The 22,870-nt window shown below is 36.7% G+C and overlaps 2 protein-coding genes across 3 annotated transcripts; both read right to left on the reverse strand.

The window, feature by feature from the left end:
- Positions 1 to 299: 299 nt before the first annotated feature.
- On the reverse strand, positions 300 to 17,880 carry LOC133299274 (TOM1-like protein 9). Of its 2 annotated transcripts, none has more exons than XM_061498713.1 (11): positions 17,742 to 17,880; positions 17,030 to 17,436; positions 15,881 to 15,959; positions 4,640 to 4,738; positions 4,430 to 4,543; positions 4,023 to 4,183; positions 3,134 to 3,215; positions 2,836 to 2,921; positions 2,497 to 2,688; positions 1,374 to 1,882; positions 300 to 1,104 (listed from the first exon to the last, which is right to left on the reverse strand). In XM_061498713.1, the coding sequence occupies exons 2-11, from the start codon at positions 17,128 to 17,130 to the stop codon at positions 506 to 508; spliced, it is 2,022 nt and encodes a 673-aa protein (XP_061354697.1). In that variant the 5' UTR covers positions 17,131 to 17,436; positions 17,742 to 17,880; the 3' UTR covers positions 300 to 505. The 2 variants fall into 2 exon arrangements, with proteins under 2 accessions (XP_061354697.1, XP_061354698.1); XM_061498714.1 differs by having other exon boundaries at positions 301 to 1,104; positions 1,398 to 1,882.
- A 1,580-nt stretch (positions 17,881 to 19,460) lies between these two features.
- On the reverse strand, positions 19,461 to 21,900 carry LOC133299285 (D-amino-acid transaminase, chloroplastic-like). Its single transcript, XM_061498729.1, has 3 exons — positions 21,737 to 21,900; positions 20,371 to 21,038; positions 19,461 to 19,657 (listed from the first exon to the last, which is right to left on the reverse strand). Exons 1-3 carry the CDS (start codon positions 21,853 to 21,855, stop codon positions 19,563 to 19,565), a joined length of 882 nt encoding a protein of 293 aa, XP_061354713.1. The 5' UTR covers positions 21,856 to 21,900; the 3' UTR covers positions 19,461 to 19,562.
- Between the last annotated feature and the right edge of the window lie 970 nt (positions 21,901 to 22,870).

Genomic DNA, 22,870 nt, shown 5'->3' on the forward strand with positions numbered 1-22,870 from the left:
ATAAAGACTCACAAAATTTTATCCAATTTTCCTCGTAAAATTTTGACCACCAAACAACTTTTTTTTAACTTTTCTACTATATTACTGGTAATTACATTTACCTAGTAAAAAAATATCTCCTCTACCAAACGCACTCGGGGATAATCGTTGTCCCCTTTACAATACAGGAGAGAAATTGGGGAATAAACTTCACAAACGAAAAATTGCATGGAAACATATTTCCTGAAATTTCACTAGAAGATACCAAACTATCGTTTAACCATAACTCCCACAAAAAAGAGAAGAGGAATACAGATGCCAAATTTTTTCCTTTCAATTTTCAGTGTTCTCTAGAACAAATGTACATAATCTATGCCAACTGTCAGACAAGCAACACAATATGGGACAATAACCAACAAAAAAAAATTTACATCTATTAATATATATAAAAGTAAAATGAAAAGAATAAAGAAAAAAGATGACAAGAGTTAGCAAACAGATGAAAAATGCAAACCCAATCACAGTTCTACATGCTACCAGCTCGGCCTGGAGTAGATTTTGGTTTCACTTTAGCCATGTCAACAAGGTCTCCAAACAACTTATCCTCTGGCTTTGAAGGCTTCGCAGATGGCACATAAGATGTAGCAGAAACCTGGTAAGAATTTCTCAGAGCACTATCATCTCTCACAGATAAACCATACATTTGCTGCTCAACATATTGAACCCCTTGTTGCTGACCATAGCCGTATCCTATGAATTGGTTGCCATACATCTGTTGAGGATACATGGAAGACAAAGGAACATTTTGCATTTGATGTGAAACCATACCCATATAGGGACCTGCAACACCCTGAATATGCCCAGGGTACCAGCCCAATTGATTGCTTTGAACATGGTTATTGATTGTTGACATATGGCTAGCATTTGGCTGCATATACATACCAACAGCCTGCTCATGCCCACTTGCTTGAGGTCCCTGAGGATGTGCAGCAATTTGTGCACGTGTCATAACCATTTGAGTGACTTGCAATGGTTGTGGGTATTGAGTGCCTGCTATTGGACTACCATTATCTGTAGGTTGAGCTTCCCATGGAGGTGGCGGCAATGATCCACCACTTTGCGTAGCTGCCAAAAAAAAAAAAAAAAAGGTGAATGATGCAAAACTATCCCAAAAATAAGTGCTCAAATCCTATACATTGACATTCTCCTCAATCCAACCAGTTACCAACCCAGCAAATCATTGCCAGTCATTTGGAAAAGAAAACATTGAAGACTTAAGAATTTTCCATGAACCAAATTAAAACAAGGGATCAGAATTCATAACAGCAAATCAGCAACTGCTAAAAAGATCAGAACGTAATTGGGGAAGGATTTGAGCCAAACAGGAATTTAACCCAATAAAGAAGCATTAAGTGCACCATAAACCGATGAATGTGGCTGTTGCTGCTGTGCAACCTGACCATTCCAGGCAGGACCTGTGCTTTGTGTGTATGGTGATTGCTCATACGGAGGTGACCGAACATTTGGCACACTTCCGTTGGGGTAAAATACACCTTGAGATATGAAAGTCTGCTGTTGTTGAAATTGGGGAGCTAACGGACTGGTTTGTCCAGCAACATTAGTTGGCTGGATATTAACAGAAGTAGGCGCATTGCTTCCATTAGAGAACATATCAAAAAGAACAAGGGCATTTTGCTGAGACAAAGGACTGGCTGGCTGTTGTTCTCCAAGAGGAACAATAGCAAGTGAAGTCTCCGCTTTTGGTGAGTTGTAGTCGTCACCACTGAGCAGGTCAAATTTGGGATCAACCTTTGCAGGGGTAGCTGAACCGTTGGATGTGGGGGGTGCAGGAAGCAATAACTGATTTAATGTTTGGGACCCTGCTTCAGCACTAGAAGACGATCTGCAAAAATATATTAAAATGATGATCCATATAACCAGAAGGCACCAGAGAAGTTAAGTCAACTTAGAATGTAATTTCATACACCAATCTATTTCTGTGTGTTTATACACTAAAGAAACAACATACGTCAGTCTGCAGCCAAAACTAAGCCTATGACCTAGTTCATTGAAGACGAGATTCAACAACAAATTACTGATGTATGAATGAAGCAAAACAATGGAGTCTTCTGATAGTGGAATATAACACTCCCAAGTGCAAATCTGAAGAATGATAAAAACTAATGTATCAAAATTCAAAAGTAAAAGAATAGCACAGGAATTCACAAAGCTTAGCTTTAAAGCCAAAAACAAGAATTCAAATTCAATTGTACTCTTAAGTCCTGACAGCAAACATCATTCCACTAGGAACAATATAAACAAGTTTCCACAACTCCATTGGCACATATAATTCACAATTTATTTTGAATAATAAAATTTACTGTGTCAAAAAATAGCTAAAAGTAAATAATTAATTGCATTTCAATAGGGTAAAAAATGAATTATTTGAATTCTAATTGGCAAGACTGATAGTATCATATATCAAGGAATGCTGAGCAACAATAGATACTGGGCTACCTCCCGTGAGTTTGTTTACTAGTATCTCCAGTATCAACCAAAGGACCATCAACAAGTTCTCTAGTAGGTGCAGGCATCAGTTTCTCAGTGTGATTTTGAGCAGAAGTACCCGAAGCAATGGATTCATGTTTGGCCAGTACACGCTGCAGATCATCATTCAGAGCTAGTCCTTGGCATAGAAGTGACTCGTCCCTTGAAAAATAGACAAGAAAACAAATAACTTAGCTTTCTTTTAAGAAAATTAATTCAAAATACAATTAACATGAATCAAAATGTAAAGAATATGTTAATACGGCTATCATTATGTCATAATTTCATGAAAAGGGACATCAGGCTTACGAGGTTGAATTAACAAGGTGTACCACTCTCTGCTTGTATGCTCGACATTGCTCCACCAAATCAACAATAACTTCCTGCCTAAGACCCTGAAAATGTCACATATTTAATAGAATCAGCAGCTTTGTTGATAAAAGCCTTAAGCTTCACAAAATATCCTTTTATTAATATACATCTTAATTTGAAATTAAGGGAGCTTCAACCCTCACACCTGCCCTCGCAAAGTTAGGGAGCCTTGTGCACCAGGGTTTTCCCCTTTTTTTATACATCTTAATTTGAAAGTTTGAATTGAACAACTTACTTCTTTGTTACCAGGGTCTAATGCATTGAGCATTTCCGCAAGAACATCCATAATACCACGTGCATTCTGAATTTCAGTTAAACTGGCAATAGAAAGTTCAATTAAAACAAACTCAATGCATAATTACATACGGTAATCTGTACCATAGCATAATTTTTATCATCATCATAACATTAGTTATTGCTGATAGCCTGATCTTAATAGAAACAGCAGTACAAACAAAAAAGTAACATATGTTCATGATACTATAAAGAAAAGAAGAGAATGTAATTTCAATCCATTGAAATTCGAACAGCTCAAGTTCTTAGATTTGAAAAAAAAAATGTCTTACCAGTTTTAAAGAGATTGATAAATGTATCCAGAGTAACATTTTTTAATACTATCATATAAAGCAAGAAACAAGAGGGAGCTTTAAACTCCAATTATCTATCACTCTTATAGGGTACACATAGATCTAGAAAAGAATATATAAAAAACCCAGTTAAAAAATTTGATTCCTTTTTTTAAACTAAATCTTGCATTCTTTCTTTTACTTACCATTGATTCCCCAAACATCACCTACCCTTGCTTGATTCATTAGGGGGGAAAAATGATGCAACAACCATCTTAATTGAAAAAAATGATATACAAGGCTATGCCAATTATAAAAGAAAAAGCATATGGCTTCAAAATGTGACATCCGAGCTGCAAAAAAATCTCAACAGATAATAGATATGGTTACGAGGCTGAACTAAACTAGAATTATATATACTTAAGGCATTCCATCAAAGAAAGATCTGAAGATAGCATGGGAGTTAGAAACTAAGAGATAACTATGAATCAATATCAAGTTATCAACAATTAAGTCAACTTCCTTTAGATGATAACAAGAAAAGAGAGAGAAATGTACCTTAGGGTTGGAAACTCAGACTCCGCTGAGGACTCAGCTGTGTCTTGCCTAGCACCAGAGTCTCTTATATTTTGAGGGTACGATGTCAGTGGTTGTGTTTGTAGTGGTGTAAAAACAGGTGCAGATTGCTCAGACCTCTGAGGGAACACTGCCCCAGCACGCTGACACAAACATATCCTTTATAGAATTAAAGAAATAGACAAAAAAAATTAAAAAGGTTTATGCAAGTATTCTGAGTGTAACCATTCGTACTCGAAACCCATACAAGCAATATCATGAGAGTATTATGTCCAAAAGAAAAGTGTGAAATACTTTTCTTATGAATTGCTTCCCTTCCTGCTCACAATAGTAAGTGGAGAGGAAATACTTGGTAAAAAACCTCAACGCAAATAACTTGGTAAACATACCAACAGTTCCTGGTATGCAGCATAATACTGTGGATATCTTGCCCTTGGTCCTCCGAAAGCTTCTTGCCAAGTATCTATAAGAATCAGTATCTTCTCTCTGACATGAGAATCAGGCTACAATTGGCATGAAAAATATTATAAACATATTCTACAAGATGAAAGCAGGTATAAAATTGGAAGGCTAAGAAAACATTTAAGAAATATGAATACCTTCTTCTTTACTATTTTCACCATCTCATGAAGAACATCTCTCTCTGCAACATGCAAGTGAACGATGTCCCCACAATTCTTTATGATTGTCTCCAGCAGCTAGAATATGGCAGACCAATAGAAAACCAAATGAGCTTTTCTAATTGTTCAAGATGAAATAGACACATTATATCCAGACAAGTGAGAATCCTTCCTATCTGAACAAACCTAATTTGAACAGCTATAAGGTATTCCCAAAAGAAACCCTAACTAGGGCAATCTGAACGAAGCACAACAACTGAATTATGGAACATTCAATTTCCATATATAACACACTGCTATTCGTTTGACACCAAACTAGTATAGTGAAAAGACTTTTATATCAAACATCAAAAGGAAATGACATACAAAAGAAACTATCTACAAAGCCTCTCGTAATGCATGTTACAACAAACAGTGACCAGCTGACATTAGGAGATTTTTAATTGATTGCCACTCAAATATAACAAAATGACTCAACTGCCCTACAACTAAACCACCTAGAGCCTGTGAATTGTAATGGAAGCCAATATTTCAGATGTTTTTTATAATGAAATCCACAAACACCATTTTGTATCCTTATGAAAATCCCCTATAAATCAATCCTTTAGAAACATTCACCTCAAAACAATTCCCAAACATCATAAAGCAATATAAGCAAACAATGACAGCAAAAATGCACATGCTACAAGAAATCCCCTCATGAAGGACAAAGGGAATTAATTATAATAAAATGTTGAGTTGATGTTTGGGCTGTTTTAGATTACTACTTTTCATGGCACTGTAGCATACTAGCAAGGTTGCTGTAGCAGGGTTATTTTGTATCTTATTTATGTCTTGTAAAGAAAAGAGGGCAAACCTGGAGTAGTGGTAAAACTTCTCCTTTTGTGACTGAAAGGTCACAAGTTCGAATCCGGGAAACGACCTCTTTGTAAATATGCAAAGGTAAAACTGTGTATAAGGATAGCCCTCACCCCAATCCTTGCTTGTCGGGGTTTAATGGGGAGTATTTTTTATGTTAGTCTTCCAGAAACAGGTTTTTCTAAGGGTTAGGATCCATTATTGTAGAATATGTAGAATATTCTAGATAGTATTTATTGATGTAGTTGGTATTTGTATATTTAGTTGGTAGTTGTATATTTATTGATGTAGTTGGTAGTTGTATATTTATTAAAGTAGTTGAGGTAGTTGGATGTACTCAATATAAAAAGGACCCATTAGGTCTCTCAATGAATCAAGAAAGTATTATTCAGATAAAACACTTCTTCCACTTTTTCTTTTCTTCATGGTATCAAGAGCTGGTTATATTCCAGTCTCTTCCCCGTTCTGATTTATTTTTAAGTCATTTTCCTATTCCTTTTTTTTTCGTTTTAGCCACTGCCCAAGCCAGAATCCTTACCTAGACACCTCCAACCACGAAACCAAGGCCACCATTAGGTTCAGAACAAGATTCTGAGCCAGCCCACAGAAGACCCGTAGCAGTACTGTTCATTACTGTAGCAGTACTGTTCATTACTGTAGCAATTACTGTTTCACTGTAGCCAAGATTGCTCTCATTCATTGATTTTTGCGAGCAACCCTCTTCCTGTTTTGAGGGTCAAAATCGTATTTGGAGGAACTTTTTTCTGGGTACCTGTTGTTAGAAAACCATGGACGTTGAAAATTTTGAAAATTCGTCTTTTCAGAAATTGATGTCTCAACCTGCTGAGGCAACTAGTCATGTTGCTCAAAAAGGTATGGCATTCCATGTTGAACGTAGTAATCGTTGGATCCTTGATTCAGGGGCCTCTGATCACATGACAGGTAATGCATCCTTATTTTTCTCCTATACCCCTTACTATCACCCGTCACGAATAAGAACAGCTGATGGGAATTTCTCCACTATTGCGGGAAAGGGATCCATTAAACTTTCTGAGCATATTATTTTGAACTCAGTACTTCATGTTCCCTCTCTTACTTGTAATCTCATCTCTATTAGCAAACTTACTGCTGAGTTGCATTGTGTTGCTAAGTTCTCTGCAAATGCTTGTATCTTTCAAGAACAGGACTCGGGGATGATAATTGGCAGTGCTAGAGAGGAAGAAGGGCTATACTATTTTACAGATGTTCATTGTGAAAAGAGGATTTTTTCGAACCACTCTCTATGTTTATCAGATGACTGTAATGATGTTTTGTTATGGCATCGTAGGTTGGGACACCCAAATTTTGTTTATCTCCAGAAGTTATTGCCGAACTTATTTATCAATAAAAAGTCAAGTTCCCTTCTTTGTGATATTTGTCAGCTTGCAAAGCAATCTCGTGTCACTTATTCTCCTAAGAAATATCATGAATCTTCTCCCTTTACATTGATTCATAGTGATATTTGGGGACCTGCTCGTGAAAAAAATGTCTCGGGTGCTCGTTGGTTTATTACTTTCATTGATGATCATTCTAGGGTATGTTGGGTATATCTCTTAAAAGATAAGTCTGAGGCAGCATCCACTTTTAAAAACTTTCATGCTATGATTCAAACTCAATTTCAGACTTCTATCAAAATTCTGCGAACAGACAATGGTACTGAATATTTTAATTCAGTTCTTGGAGATTATTAGATAAGTAGTGGTTTACTTTCTGCTATTGTACACATGCATGTATCTGATCCTCATCTCCCTTTCTGTTTTAGCTTTCTGTTATACGGTTTGTTTGTTAGAACTGACTCACTTGTTGAGTCAGCATTCTCACACTCTATATATTAATAGAGTGTAGCATTTTGTAAGGTGTGATCTTCATAATAAAGATTCAGATCCAAATACTCTCTCTCTCTCTCTCATCAATGGTGTCTCTCAAGAATTCTATTATGGTATCAGAGCTCTCATCTTGAGGGCCTGATCCATCATCGTTCTTCACTATGTCTTCCGCATCCAACTCTGAAGATAGTGCTACAGCTGGTAACAGTGCTCCAGCATCCTTGAAGTCGAACAGAGAAGCAACGTCAATGGAAAATTGTGCTCCTCTTCTCTTCAATCATCAAGTTACGGTGAAGCTTACAGATGACAATTATCTACTCTGGAATCAGATAGTTGAACCGATTATAACATCGCATCAACTTCATCGTCACCTTGTGAATCCAAAAATTCCTATTCAATATGAGTCTGAAGAAGATCGTTTGAATGAGATTCAGAATCCAGCGTATATTCAATGGCTCACACAAGACTCTATGCTTTTATCTTGGCTCTTGTCCACTATCTCTGAATCTGTTTTGAACGAGATACTAGGAGTACAGTATGCTCACGAAGCTTGGGATAAGATCCACAAGCTTTTTCATGGAGTCATGAAGTCCAGATCTCGTCATTTACGTTCAGAACTCAGATCTATAAAGAAAGGAACTAGAACTGCCAAAGAGTACTTGTCTCGCATCAAAAGCCTCTGTGATTCTCTCAAAGCCATAGGAAATCCAGTTACAAACGAAGATAGAACTGATTACATACTGGAAGGACTTCCAGTTGAATACAACGCGTTTGTGACTACTGTTCATGGAAGAGAAAATCCTTATTCGATTGAAGATCTAGCCATTGAGTTAATGACGCATGAACAGATGCTGTTAACGCAGAATGAGTCTCTTCTTGCTTCAGTCACTGTGAATGTTGCTCAAAAACAGAGTAACACGCCTGGTTCTACTCCTCTGTTTGCCCTTGTTTTTGCAACTCAGGAACAGAGCACTGGTCAGACCTCTGTACAGAGGGAAGGTGATGATTCTCTTCGTTCTAATGTTTCATATAGAGGACGCGGACGCTATAATAGCAGAGCTAACAGAGGTAGAGGGCGCGGAAGCAGACAAAACGTGTATTGTCAGTTGTGTCACAAGAATGGTCATGACGTGAAGAGTTGCTGGCATCGTTTTGATGAAGACTTTGTGCCCACTCTTCCTTCTCCAGAAACTCCATCAAATGGACCATACTTTGCTCAGAGACAGCCTCTACAGACTCAACAAAGGTCGTATCAGTATGTTAGGCCTTCTCCTCAGGTTATGATTGCTGCACAACCTGGTTTGCTTCCAACTCCGTCTTCTGCTCCAGCTCTTGAGTGGTTCCCAGATTCAGGTGCCTCTCATCATGTGACTTCGAGTCCTCTGAACTTACTACAGAGCCAACAATTGAGTGGTTCAGATCAGGTCATCATTGGGAATGGGCAAGGTTTGGCTATTCAAGCTGTTGGTTCCACAAAATTTATTTCACCTTATGATTCTCACAGATGCTTACATCTCAAAAATCTATTACTTGTTCCCTCTATCATGAAAAATCTTATGAGTGTTAGTCAATTTGCTAAAGATAACTCTGTCTTTTTTGAGTTTCATCCAAGTGTTTGCTTTGTAAAATCGCAGGACACTCATGACATTCTTCTTCGTGGAATACTTGGCAATGATGGTCTTTATCGTTTTTCAGACATTTCCCTTGCTTTGAGTCAAGCTCATTCTCTCAAGTCTTCTTCCAGTCCTTCAACTGAAAGCTTTAACCACTGTACTTTTGTTGAAAGTGATAATAAAGCTGTTGATCAGCCTTGTAGTGTTAGTCAAGCAAGTCCTTCAATTGCTAATACAGATAATATTCCTCACTGTAATTTTGTTGAGAGTGAAAATCGAGCTGTTGATCAGCCTTACACTGTTAGTCAAACTTGTGTACCTTCAAATTCTACATACTCTCTATGGCACTGTCGTTTGGGGCACCCCAATCATGTAACCTTGACAAAAGTGCTTAACTCTTGTAATATTTCAATTTCTAATAAAAATGTTAGTGATTTTTGCTCTTCATGCTGTATTGGAAAAGCACATAGGCTTCCTTCCTCCTCATCACAAACTGTGTATGACACACCTTTTGCTCTTGTCTATAGTGACTTATGGGGACCAGCTCCTTTTAAATCTACCTTGGGATACACTTACTATATTTCTTTTGTAGATGCTCACACCAGATACACTTGGATTTATCTGTTAAAACAAAAATCTGATGCTCTTTCCATTTTCAAACAGTTTCATTCCTTGATAACAACTCAATTTCAACTTCCCATTAAAGCCTTACAAACTGATTGGGGTGGGGAATTTAGACCTTTCACTGATTATCTCAAACACCATGGCATCATTCACAGACTTGCTTGCCCTCACACCCATCATCAAAATGGTGTTGTAGAGCGCAAACATCGTCATATTGTTGAGCTAGGTTTAACCTTGTTGTCTCATGCCTCCCTACCATTATCCTTGTGGGATTATGCCTTTCTTTCAGTTGTGTTTGTTATCAATAGGCTTCCAACAGCATCCTTAAATTTTGCTGTTCCTTATACCAAGTTGTATCATCATAATCCAGATTATCAGTTTCTTTAAGTGTTCGGATGTGCTTGTTTTCCATTTCTTAGACCTTATAATCGTCATAAACTTGAGTTTCGTTCACAAGAGTGTGTATTCCTGGGTTATTCCACAAGTCATAAAGGATATGTTTGTTTAAATAAAGATGGCCGAACCTATATTTCAAAGGATGTTCTTTTCAATGAATATAGGTTTCCTTATGCTCTTTGGACTAACACTACAGCTGATCCTTCCCCTACTATTCCAGTTTCTGCTCAAATACCTTTAATGTCTCCATTGATGTCAGAGTCTTTTTCTTCACCAGTTTCTTCTTCCCAGCAATCTCCCCAGCCATCTTCTAAGTCCAGTTCACATATTTCTTCTTCTCCCTGTACAGCTTCTGTATCATCATTGCCATCCTCTGTTCCTGCGTCACATAGTAGTGTTCCTGCAACTCCAATGCAGTCCTCTAATTCCTCTTCTACAGCATCTAACCCACTGTCATTATCTCCTACTTCTGAGTCTTCTCCCTCCTCAGGTTCTGAGTATTTCCCCTCTTCTTCTCTAAGGGAATCCTCTCCTCCTCATTCTATTATGACTAGATCCAAATCTCTAGCCAGATCTACTGCTCTTCTTGCTTATACAGAACCTTCTACTGTGAAGCAAGCTTTAGCCAGTCCACATTGGGTTGATGCCATGAAGGCTGAATACAATGCACTTATGAATAACAATACATGGACTCTTGTTTCTTTGCCCTCTAACAGGAAGTCAATTGGTTGCAAGTGGGTCTTTAAAGTTAAAGAAAATCCTGATGGCACAGTGAACAAGTATAAGGCAAGGTTAGTGGCAAAGGGGTTTCATCAACAAGAAGGTTTTGACTACAATGAAACCTTCTCACCAGTTGTCAAACCTGTTACCATTCGGATCATGCTTACTCTTGCACTTACTCACTCTTGGTCACTTAGGCAACTTGATATCAATAATGCCTTCCTCAATGGTGATTTGCTAGAGGATGTGTACATGAGTCAGCCCCCTGGTTTTGAGAATTCAGATAAGAACCTTGTGTGCAAGCTCAACAAGGCTTTGTATGGGCTTAAGCAAGCCCCTAGAGCATGGTTTGATAAATTGAAAGGTGCTTTGATGCTGTTTGGCTTCAAGTCCAGCTGCTGTGACCCTTCCTTATTCATCTCCAAGACTTCTTCTCGCTGCACTTATATCCTTGTGTATGTGGATGACATAATAGTCACTGGTACTGATGCTGCCTACATTCAATTTTTGATTACTCAGCTTCATTCTCAATTTGCTCTCAAAGACCTTGGCACCTTGGATTTCTTTCTTGGAATTGAAGTAAAGCCTCATGGTTCTGGTGGTTTGATTCTGTCACAAGGCAAATACATTCGAGATTTACTTACTCGAGCTGCCATGTTTGATGCAAAAGGCATCTCCTCTCCCATGCCCACTAGCTGTAAGCTCACACGATTTGGCTCTAATTATTTCTCTGATCCTCATCTCTACAGGTCGATTGTGGGTGCACTTCAATATGCCACCATAACCCGTCCAGAAATCAGCTATGCGGTCAATAAGGTCTGCCAATTCATGGGGCAGCCACTAGATGATCATTGGAAAATAGTTAAAAGAATTCTCAGATATTTAAAAGGAACTGTTACATATGGTCTTGTGCTTCAAAGGGCTGTTCCTCAACATCCTCTCTCTATTACAGCATTTTGTGATGCTGACTGGGCTAGTGACCCTGATGATAGGAGGTCTACATCTGGTGCTGCTCTCTTCTTGGGTCCTAACCTCATTTCTTGGTGGTCCAAGAAACAAACCTTGGTAGCACGCTCAACAACTGAAGCTGAGTATCGAAGTTTAGCTCTTACTTGTGCTTAAATTTTGTGGGTTCAATCCCTCCTTCGTGAGTTACAGGTTCCCTATGTTACTCCACGCATTTTCTGTGATAACTTGAGCACTGTTGCCCTCTCTCATAATCCTGTTTTGCATGCTCGAACTAAGCATATGGAATTGGATATCTTCTTTGTTCGAGAACGTGTGCTTGCTCGTGAGCTTGTTGTCTCGCACATTCCAGCTTCAGATCAACTGGCAGATACTCTGACTAAGGCTCTTTCCCCTGGACGTTTTGCTGAGTTAAGAACCAAACTCAGGGTTCTTGATTCCCTGCCTCAAGATCCCTGAGTTTGCGGGGGTGTATTAGATAAGTAGTGGTTTACTTTCTGCTATTGTACACATGCATATATCTGATCCTCATCTCCCTTTCTGTTTTAGCTTTCTGTTATACGGTTTGTTTGTTAGAACTGACTCACTTGCTGAGTCAGCATTCTCACACTCTATATATTAATAGAGTGTAGCATTTTGTAAGGTGTGATCTTCATAATAAAGATTCAGATCCAAATAATCTCTCTCTCTCTCTCATCAATGGTGTCTCTCAAGAATTCTATTAGAGATTACCTAAACCAGCATGGAATTATTCATCAAAGTTCTTGTCCTAACACCCCTCAACAAAATGGGGTGGCTGAAAGGAAAAATAGACATCTAATTGAAGTTGCTCGAGCTCTTTTATTCACGGTGCATGTCCCTAAATATCTGTGGTGGGAAGCCGTCTTGACAGCCTGTTATCTCATTAATCGGATGCCTTCTCGAGTACTAAATTTTCATTCTCCTTTATCCTGTCTTACTAAATCTTTTCCCTCTTTCAGTGCTCTTTCTTCTCTTCCTCCCAAAATATTTGGTTGTGTGGTTTTTGTGCATATTCCTCCACATCAAAGGTCCAAACTTGACCCTAAATCCATCAGATGTGTCTTCATAGGATATTCCCCTAATCAAAAAGGTTATAAGTGTTACTCACCTTCTCTCCGTAAGGTTTTTGTTTCCATGGATGTTACCTTTTATGAGACACAATCCTTTTTTTCCCCGACTTCTCTTCAGGAGGAGTCTATTGGTATTGGTATGGATGAAGATAAGCCTGGGAAACCAAATGATGTTGTTGTCTTACCTTGGCCTTTGGAAACAGGTGGAGTTATTGGGAAGGAAACAGGGGGAGCAACTATACCTGAATCTAATGATCCTCCTTGTGATCCTCCTGGTAAATGGGAAAAATTTTACAGCAGGCGCAAAACACATGAAGATACTCTAGACTGCCAAGATCCTGACTCGAGTCCTTGTTCCAGCAACCCACTTGAATGTACTAGTACACCCAACGTTGATATGCCTATTGCTCTTCGGAAAGGTACTAGATCTTGCACTGCTCATCCTATTTCCCATTATATCTCATATGAAAAGTTGTCTCCAGGTTTTCGTGCTTTCAACACTATGTTAGATAGTACCAGGATACCCAAAAATATCCAAGAAGCACTTGATGACCCAAAATGGAGGAATGCAGTATTAGAAGAAATGGATGCTCTTACAAAAAATGGAACATGGGAGTTTGTGACATTACCTAAAGGAAAGAAAACTGTTGGTTGCAAGTGGGTGTTCACAATAAAATTCAATGCAGACAATAGCATCAATAGGTATAAGGCCAGATTAGTTGCTAAGGGATTTACTCAGACTCATGGGATAGATTATCAGGAGACATTTGCTCCTGTTGCCAAACTTAACACTATCCGCGTTCTGCTATCTCTTGCCGCCAACCTTGATTGGCCATTGCAACAGTTAGATGTTAAGAATGCCTTCTTGAATGGTGATCTCCATGAGGAAGTTTACATGGATCCACCTCCTGGTTTTGAAAAAGGGGATGGTTCTGTGTGCAAGTTGCAGAAGTCTCTCTATGGACTTAAACAATCTCCCAGAGAATGGTTTGGGAAATTTACTCAAGCTGTTAAGGGAAGAGGGTTCACCCAAGCTCAGACTGATCACACTTTATTTTTTAAACACTCCGACAAAGGAAGAATTGCTATTCTGATCGTTTATGTTGATGACATAATTGTCACTGGTAATGATAGCGAGGAGATAACTTCTTTAAAAAAATATTTAGCTGACCAGTTTGAACTAAAAGATCTTGGATCTCTCAAATATTTCCTTGGCATGGAAATTGCTCGGAGTAAGGAAGGAATTTCTTTAACTCAGAAAAAATACATTCTAGACCTGTTGCAAGAAACAGGTATGCTTGGGTGCAAGCCGGCAGAGACTCCAATTGAAGCTAATATCAAGATGGGAGTTGAGGACGGGGAAGATGTTGATAGGGAGCAGTACCAGAGACTAGTGGGAAAATTAATCTATTTGTCTCACACTCGTCCTGATATTGCTTTTGTTGTGAGCATGGTTAGTCAATTCATGCATTCTCCTAAGGAAAAACACCTTAGTGCTGTTTATAGAATTCTCAAATACCACAAAAATACCCCTGGTCGAGGAATTTTCTTTAAAAAGGGGCACAAAAGGATGATTGAAATCTATACAGATGCAGACTGGGCTGGCTCTGCAATGGACCGAAGATCTACTTCAGGATATTGTACTTATGTATGGGGAAACCTTGTGACCTGGAGAAGTAAGAAACAAACTGTTGTTGCAAGAAGCAGTGCAGAAGCGGAATTTCGGGCTCTAGCCCATGGTATTTGTGAAGGAATTTGGTTACAAAGGCTTCTGGAGGAGTTGAAGATCTCTTATTCCCTACCTATCAGATTATATTGTGATAATAAGGTTGCTGTCAGCATTGCTCAAAATCCTGTTCATCATGACAGAACAAAACATGTGGAAGTTGATCGTCACTTTATCAAAGAGAAATTAGAAGACGGTAGTGTATGCTTGACATATATACCTACCAAGGAACAGACGGCGGATATCCTCACCAAAGGATTACTTAAGCCGACCTTTGAGAATTTGATCAGCAAGTTGGGAATGATCAATATATATCTCCCAACTTGAGGGGGAGTGTAGAATATGTAGAATATTCTAGATAGTATTTATTGATGTAGTTGGTAGTTGTATATTTAGTTGGTAGTTGTATATTTATTGATGTAGTTGGTGGTTGTATATTTATTAAAGTAGTTGAGGTAGTTGGATGTACTCAATATAAAAAGGACCCATTAGGTCTCTCAATGAATCAAGAAAGTATTATTCAGATAAAATACTTCTTCCACTTCTTCTTTTCTTCAATTATAAATTAGGGTTTTTATGCTATATGGGGTTAATGAAGGGGGATGTTCAGACTTTTCTTAATTTTTCTTCTACTTTCTCTGGTTTCTTACCAAAAGACATTCTTCCTTGGATGTGTTTCAAATCCTTTCCCATCCTTTTCTCTCCCTATTTTTCTCAAGTCCTACAAATTTAACCCTAGGGAATTATCATACATCATTAACCCATCATTAGAAAATGACAGTAAAAAGGACATTGGAGTTTGTGAGTGAAGAAGAATGTGTGACACAGAGAACTCGCCTATTAAGAGGATGCCTTTCAGATTAGTAAAATCCAATCCCATAAAGACATATCCTGAAGTTAATACTAACTCTTTCTTTCCAAGATGAAAACAACATACGTAAGATATAGAACAATGTTATTTGAACTTTGAGAATTCTTCATTCTATAAGTAAACATCAAAAGAGTGAACTACGTAAAATTCCATTGTATCATTCCCAATAGTCAATAGATAACAAAAGCTTCCACCAGTTATTTATCAATTCAACATGAAAAATGTGGATCCAAGGAATCCAACTAGTTGAAAGTTTCCTTCTATACTAAGTTTAACAGGGTTTTAATTGTCTGCTCTCTCTGCTTATGGTTGTTTTAAAAAAATGTCCATTTCAGACAAAGAGAGATAAACATCAAACGGATGAGTAGAAGAATGAGGTCAAAATGTAATCTGAAAAAGTAAATCAAGAAAAGATGCATAAATCCAAAAGCAGCTTGGACAGTGTTAAGATCTGAGTTGAAAAAGTATATAATAAAGTATCTGAGCTTACAGTTAGAGCAAGAAGTTGAACTTTTGAATTTTTACTTCCAATCCGCTTCTTTATACCTTTAACAACATCCTTTGCTTGCCTGATAAATCATAACCAAACTGAGTTCTTAAACCAAGAAGCAAACTAAAAAATTATACATAAAAATCCAGTTAAACATTGATATCCATAAAAAGAAAAAGAAAATTTCAGCTCCAAACTGTATAGACTCAGAAGTGTATAGAAACATAAATATGTATAAATTGAGATATGCTACCCTTTTAACCCATTAGCAGAAGATAAAAATAACTCATAATCAAAGTAAAAACATAATAAATATTATATTCAGATATACGATTTCCAAATTTTGAAACATAAACTTTTTCTTTCTTTTTATTTGGGTTCATTAACTGCGAACCCGAACTAATTTGGGATATAAATGATACTAATGTTGAAACGAATGGGAAGAAAGACGAAACTACTAGTTTTGTAGTTTCTAGAAGGTTTATAATGTCCTATAGGAGGGAACTGTCAACTGATTGACAAGAAGCAAATTAGACATCACGCAGCATATGCAGGAGCAAGTACATCACACAAATTTGCAGAATTCATAATAATTATCTATTTTCCCTTGATCAAATTAATCTATGGAACAATAGCACACAATCCTAAGAATAATTTTTGGATAAAAACAATCTCAATCACCAAGTCAAAAAGTAAATGCCCAGGTCCAACCTCTGGCTGGAATCCAAAATTTCTTATCCCAAGTTTTTGCTGTTCCATTGGTGTTTAGACAATGCAAAAGTGAAATCACAACCATCATGATCATGAAACAAATAAGTGCAAAAGAGAAATAGTAGGAAAGACCAAACTTCAACACTAATTCCACTCTATAACTCCACTCCATAACTAGGCTATCAGAGAAATAGTAGGAAAGAGCAATCTTCACTCATCGACACTAATTCCACACTATAATTTGACCATCAGAATTCATTCAAAACAGAAAATCAAAGTAATCTCAATCATTTTTGTTTATAATTCTGCCATAAAATATATATATATAAAAAAAAGTACTATTCGATCAAAACACAACGAAGAAGAATAAAATTGAGCATAAAAAACAGTGTTCTCAATAGGTAGGAAAAGGAAGCGAAAATCCGATTCTAGGCTTACCCAGGGTCACGATTGAGTATGTCACAGATCTCGAGGTTCAAGGCCCAATCAGGGCCTATGAGCATGTCGCTCGTGGCACGTTCCACCAAGGCGTTCACCATCGCTGCTCTCCGGCGACGAGAGGATCGATACTTTTCCGGTGCGATCGAAGAACAATTCCGGCGATACCACACGGATATAAGTAACCGCCCCTGTCTCTCTCTCTCTCTCTCTCTCCCTATTCCTCCAACGCTGCTGAATTCCGTTGAGGAAAGGTAGGGGCAGAATTGGAATTGAGAAAAAAATCGAAGACCAATAATAACAATGCACGTGTTGGTGTTGAGGTGTGCTTCGCCCTCATCCAGCGCCGCCGACCAAGTTTAATCAAAGGGGTGCATTTTCATGCTCCATATAATAATAGCTTCCTCCTTCAGACGTTCAGTAAAAATATATCAACTAATCTTTTCTTTTCTTTTTTAAATAATAATCAAACACTTGTTAAATTTTTTTATTTTTTTTTCAATTATCAATCAATGCATAATTAAAAATTATAAAATAAACCTATTACAAGACTTGGTTGCATATTATGGAAAAAAATATTTATCATTTTAAATGACACAAAGTTATGTTATTTAAAACGACAAACACTAAATCTTATGTTCCCAAGCTTAAATAAAAATTGATTTAAAATTTTGAGATATAAAATAAATCTAATTTACAAAAATGTTCTTACCTGGAATGGTCGGAGCTTGATTTGATCAACAATGGCTGAATCTTGAGACTAAGGTGAAGCAGAGATCACAATTTAAAAGATGTGAATGTGGAGAGTGGTTCCTCTATTTACGTAGACATCACAGAGATTACCATTATCATGATTGTAGGAGCTAATTTGAGAATCTTCCCATGATTTGAGGGATCTTATCAAGTTGTTATTCGTTCGAATGAAGTAAGACTCAATAAATTGGGTCAGATGTGGACTCAATAAGAGAATCTAAAAGGAATCAGACTGAGTATGTGATCTAAATTTTGATATTTATGAAAAAAAAATTATTCGGATAAATTTTGGTTTATTCCAAAAATTAATCTTTCAATGTTAGGAATAAAGTTTCTAAAAAAAGATAGCAATTCTAACGGCAATCAAAAAAAAATAAAAATATGACAATAGAGTTGTTTTTATTTAAATTAAAAGTTTAGAAGGGAGAAGATGGTGCTTTTCCAGAGCTAAAGAATCATCTAAGTACCACATCAATTATAGAAAAATAGAGTGATGATGAAATTTGCTTTTTTATAATCATGTAAATTATTGTTACCTACTACTCAATAATGCATCAGAAATATGCCTTGTCAGATTGAAATAACTGCTAAAATTGTTATTCAAAAAAAAACTGCTAAATTTGAAATAACAATAAAGGCTATATTAAAAAATAAATAATAAAACTTTATCAAAAAAAAAAATACTGTATGATTAAGCCAACAGTCAGGATTAAGAAGTGGGAAGAAAACAAATACTATCACCTTTTTCAAAGTAAAATGACATAGGTAATATCCATCGACCACAGCCAAGAGTATATTCTCTGCTTGTTTTGATTAAAATGAAGCAGGAAACTTTTGTACTGGTATGATTATATTAAAATTTTAACTCGTCAAAATTGTTTTATCCAATAAAATTTAATGCCTTTTGCATGTGGTAATTGTTATATGGGTTAAAGTTTTCTTATGTTGTAGGATAGTAGGAGAGAAAAAAAGTAGAAAGAAGTTAAATGTGGGTCTCATCTTTTATATTAAAAAAAAAAAAACTAATTGGCACAGAAAATAAATTTGTGTAGGAAAAGATGTTACTCTCACGTAGTATGAGAGTATTATTTCCCTTGTTATATACGCTAAACTGATCCCAAAAAAAAAAGAGCCACCAAAAAAACTGATCCACAGAAACTACACGAGAAATTCAGATCAAGTGCACAAAAAAAATAAGGTATATAAAAGTAAACATGTTATAATATATAATATTTCAATCTTATTATAATATTTTTTTAAATAATTTAGATAAATTTACCTTAGAGTGTGTAGATAACTTGTAATGATAAAAAATGCTTAAAATATCAATACTTCAAATATCAATACTTCATAAAACAATTGCCAAATTTATGACCCCGTCAATAAAAATTTCAGTCTCTGTAATAGTTGCATTGGAGGCTCCACCATGTCGCTATTGCCATCGTCATTTTGCCGTCCACGCATGAAGATAACCAGCCGGCAAAAGGAAAGGACGCCGCCACTTGAATTGTTAGGGATTTTTTTTTGTTGATTTACAAATTGCGCGCTTTGTCATATATAGTAACTGAATGAGACAACGGAAGGGCATTGGTTTGATAACCTCTTTGGAATTAAGATATTTCAATATTACTTGTAACCATAAAAATATATATATATTTCAATATTATTAACTGTACAACCAATGAGAAGCAGTTACTGGCACGGTCTTCAAAGATCATACCCATGCCCAAATTTATATGTTTGGAGCTCCATCATAAGATATATTGAAAGAAATTTTTCCTCAATAAGGAACAGGTATGCCAATAGTTGGAAGGGCGGATTTCATGTCCTCAACAATTAGATTCAAGAGAGCCTGGGTTATAGGTCCTTCATTGCCTACAAGAAATGAATAACAAAATCAAATCAACTCGTAGAAAGGGAAGAATATTCAATCTACTAATGTCTATACACCACAAGAAATGCACAATGAAAAAAAAAAAAAAAAAACTCAAATTATGAAAAGCATAAGCAACGTCAAATTTAACAATGATTAATATATGACATGTCTAAAGGCCACAACCAAACAATAAAACAAGAGTATTATTGGTAAAAGTTTTAGCCTCAAATGACTAAGAACCGCATGTATAAAATTTGTTGCAGATACAATACAACCTTTAATGACAGTAACCAAAATAACAACACTGCAAGAGGATTTTGTAGCATGATCAAACTATCAACACGACCCCAAATAAGGACAATTGACAGGTGGTCCCTTAAACTAGCAGGGAAAGGGTCCATGCTTCCTTGAAGTTATCACTTCCATAGAAAGCAAAATCCTGCACTTACCATTATTATCAGTAGCTAACAAAACCAGCAGTAAAAAGAAAAACATCTGGTTTAAAGATATTAACAGGCAAGTATATATGCTTTATTATGATAGTTTTTTAAGAACCACAACAACAAGCCACAGAAAGAACATCGTACATCCAAGCTTATTATAAGCTGCGCCTATTCATTTAGTCAAAACAAGTCTTATATATCACATATTGATCCACATATAACAAATTGAAATGCTTAGAATGTATATATTAATCTAAGTAAGTACTAACCATCTCCAATGATCTGCTCATCCCACTGCACTACAGGGCGAACAAGAATTCCACTGCCAAGAAGCATCATTTCATTTGCTTTCTTCCCTTCTTTCACGGTCACGTTTTTCATCCTTATCCCCTGAAGCTTACCCTCCCTCACCAAACACTCAGCAAGGGTTAAAACTCTCTTGGCTGTGCATCCACTTAGAATTTTGTCACATTGAGGCATTATAAGTTCATTCTCTTCACTGACAAAAGCCAAGTTCATACTAGGCCCTTCAGCAACAAACCCATCACTATCAAGCCAAATGCCTGCAAAAGCACCAACTTCTTCAGCTTCCATCTTTGAGAGCACATTTGGAAGGTAATTCACACTTTTAATGGCTGCAAACTGGGGAGGTTTAATGGGAACAGATGAAGTCACCACTTTAACTCCTCTGATATTAAGCAGTGACAGATCCTGTATTACAATTGCATAAAGAGCCGATTGGTGGCAGCTAGATAGCTCAAAATCTCCAGGTCCTGCTGAGAGCCAATATCTTAGCGATCCATTTCTACACTTGGAAGCACTTACAGTTTGTATGAGTATTCTTCGTATGCTTCCACGATCAAATGGAGGATTTATTTTAGCCATGGATGCTGACCTTAGAAAGCGATCAAGGTGTTGATCTAGATCGTAGAGGTATCTATAATGCATAAAATTCATCACTTGACTGCTTAAAAAGTAGACAGGAAAAGAACATAGATAAATAAGAGACTTTATAGTATGTCATAAATAAGCGTATTTCATAACTTTGATGAGTACACAAATCATTAATGACCCTTCATCTAACCAGTTCAACTTTTGAGTTAGATTTTCAATTTTTCATTGACATGGTGAGGGAGGGTAAGCTTAGGGGTGTCAAGGATAAAACTATCTTGACCACTTGGTAATTCTTTCCCACGCCCAAGGGATCCCCTGAAGCATTTGGGATAGTTGGGGGGTTTTATATGTAACATCTTTGTTAAGTAGTAATTCTTGGGGGTTTTATATCCAACACCTTGTTTATTTAGTAATAATTCTTCGTCCCTTCTCGGGGGCGTGGGGATGGATGTGCACAATGGAGTTAGTTTTTGTTAACTTGAAAAATTAACCAGTATGTGCTTAGGAGTTAGGACCTAAACCATATATTCTTATGTGCAAGATTGGATTCAAGAATATGTCATATTTCAGAACTAATTAATGGCATATATAGTAGATCAACAGACTCACTATGTGAAATCTACATAAAAAAAAAAAAAAATGAGAGATCCTCTTTTAACTTCAAAATGGGATCAAACTGAACTTCTCATGTTCACTCCAGAATAAAAAAATAGTCTTTGTTATGAGGAGGAAATCACTAACCCGTCCATTATTGCTGTAGTATCAAAGACACCATGGCCTCTATGGACCATGTGGTCATCCATGGGGATAACCATAGCAGCTGGGTCTGTTGTTATCCCACAAAAAATGCTAGAATACATGGCAAGATATTGCTGCTTCCCCTTTAGCTTTTCTCTGAATGATTTTAGCTTTTCAATGGCCTTATAAATGAAAAAAAAAATGAAAGAAACCATTAGCAACCTTGGACTATGGAGCTAATCAAAATTGTCAATGCGAAATGTAAAATGTTGAAGGCAAAAGAAAATATTAGACCTCGGAGCAAGACAGCAATGGAACATCAGATATTTCAGTTTTAGAATCTGCAACATCAAAGCATCCCATTAAAAGCATGTCAGTTGAATATTGAAGCATATCTGTTAGTACATAATGAAGCCAACAGCAGATACATGAGAAAACTTACAAACCAAGTGTCCAGAATGAGCGCAATTTGTCGCAGCCTTCATTTTTATCATGAAGCCACGTTGAAGAAAGCGGTGATCAAGTATCAGGAACGAAAGATTTTGCAGACTTGCATTTGGAGCTAGAGGGTGATTTTAATCGACCACATTTTCGGGTGACGCTGGTTTTGTTACGCGGGTTGGGAAATAATATTAAAGCGTTTAATAATAGAAGAGTAAGGTGACGGTTTTTGTTTTTAATTATGGGATTATATTTTATCTTGCAACAATAGATATTTATCTCATGTTCCACTCATAATTTCATGTGGGTCCCATTGCATAGAAAAAAAGAAAAAAAAATTAAAATGAAACTCGTATCTTTTTTAGTGTGTAAAAGAGATTTGTTGTCTTATGTGACATGACATTAATATTTCCCTACGGATAAGAGTGAAGGCATGTCCTTTCAGACCACAATTCGAAGGCTATGGTTTCGGGAGCCGTGGAGTGGTATGTTGACTTGTTATCCTAGTAGTCTATGAACCACAATATTTCAAAATATTTTAAGTATCGTGTCTTATATTTTTTGACACTCTGACACTTCTTGATACTCTAATACTCGTTGTAAATATTAAAAAAAGGTTCAAAGATTACATTGTGTTTCATTTTGAATTCTAACTATTAGATTCGTTGAATTACAATTGAGTTTAATATAAACATT

The sequence above is a fragment of the Gastrolobium bilobum genome, unplaced genomic scaffold (genome assembly GCF_033153095.1).
Source record: "Gastrolobium bilobum isolate Gb01-03AN ecotype WA unplaced genomic scaffold, APGP_CSIRO_Gbil_v1 utg3931, whole genome shotgun sequence".
In the NCBI taxonomy this organism is placed as follows: Eukaryota; Viridiplantae; Streptophyta; class Magnoliopsida; order Fabales; family Fabaceae; genus Gastrolobium; species Gastrolobium bilobum.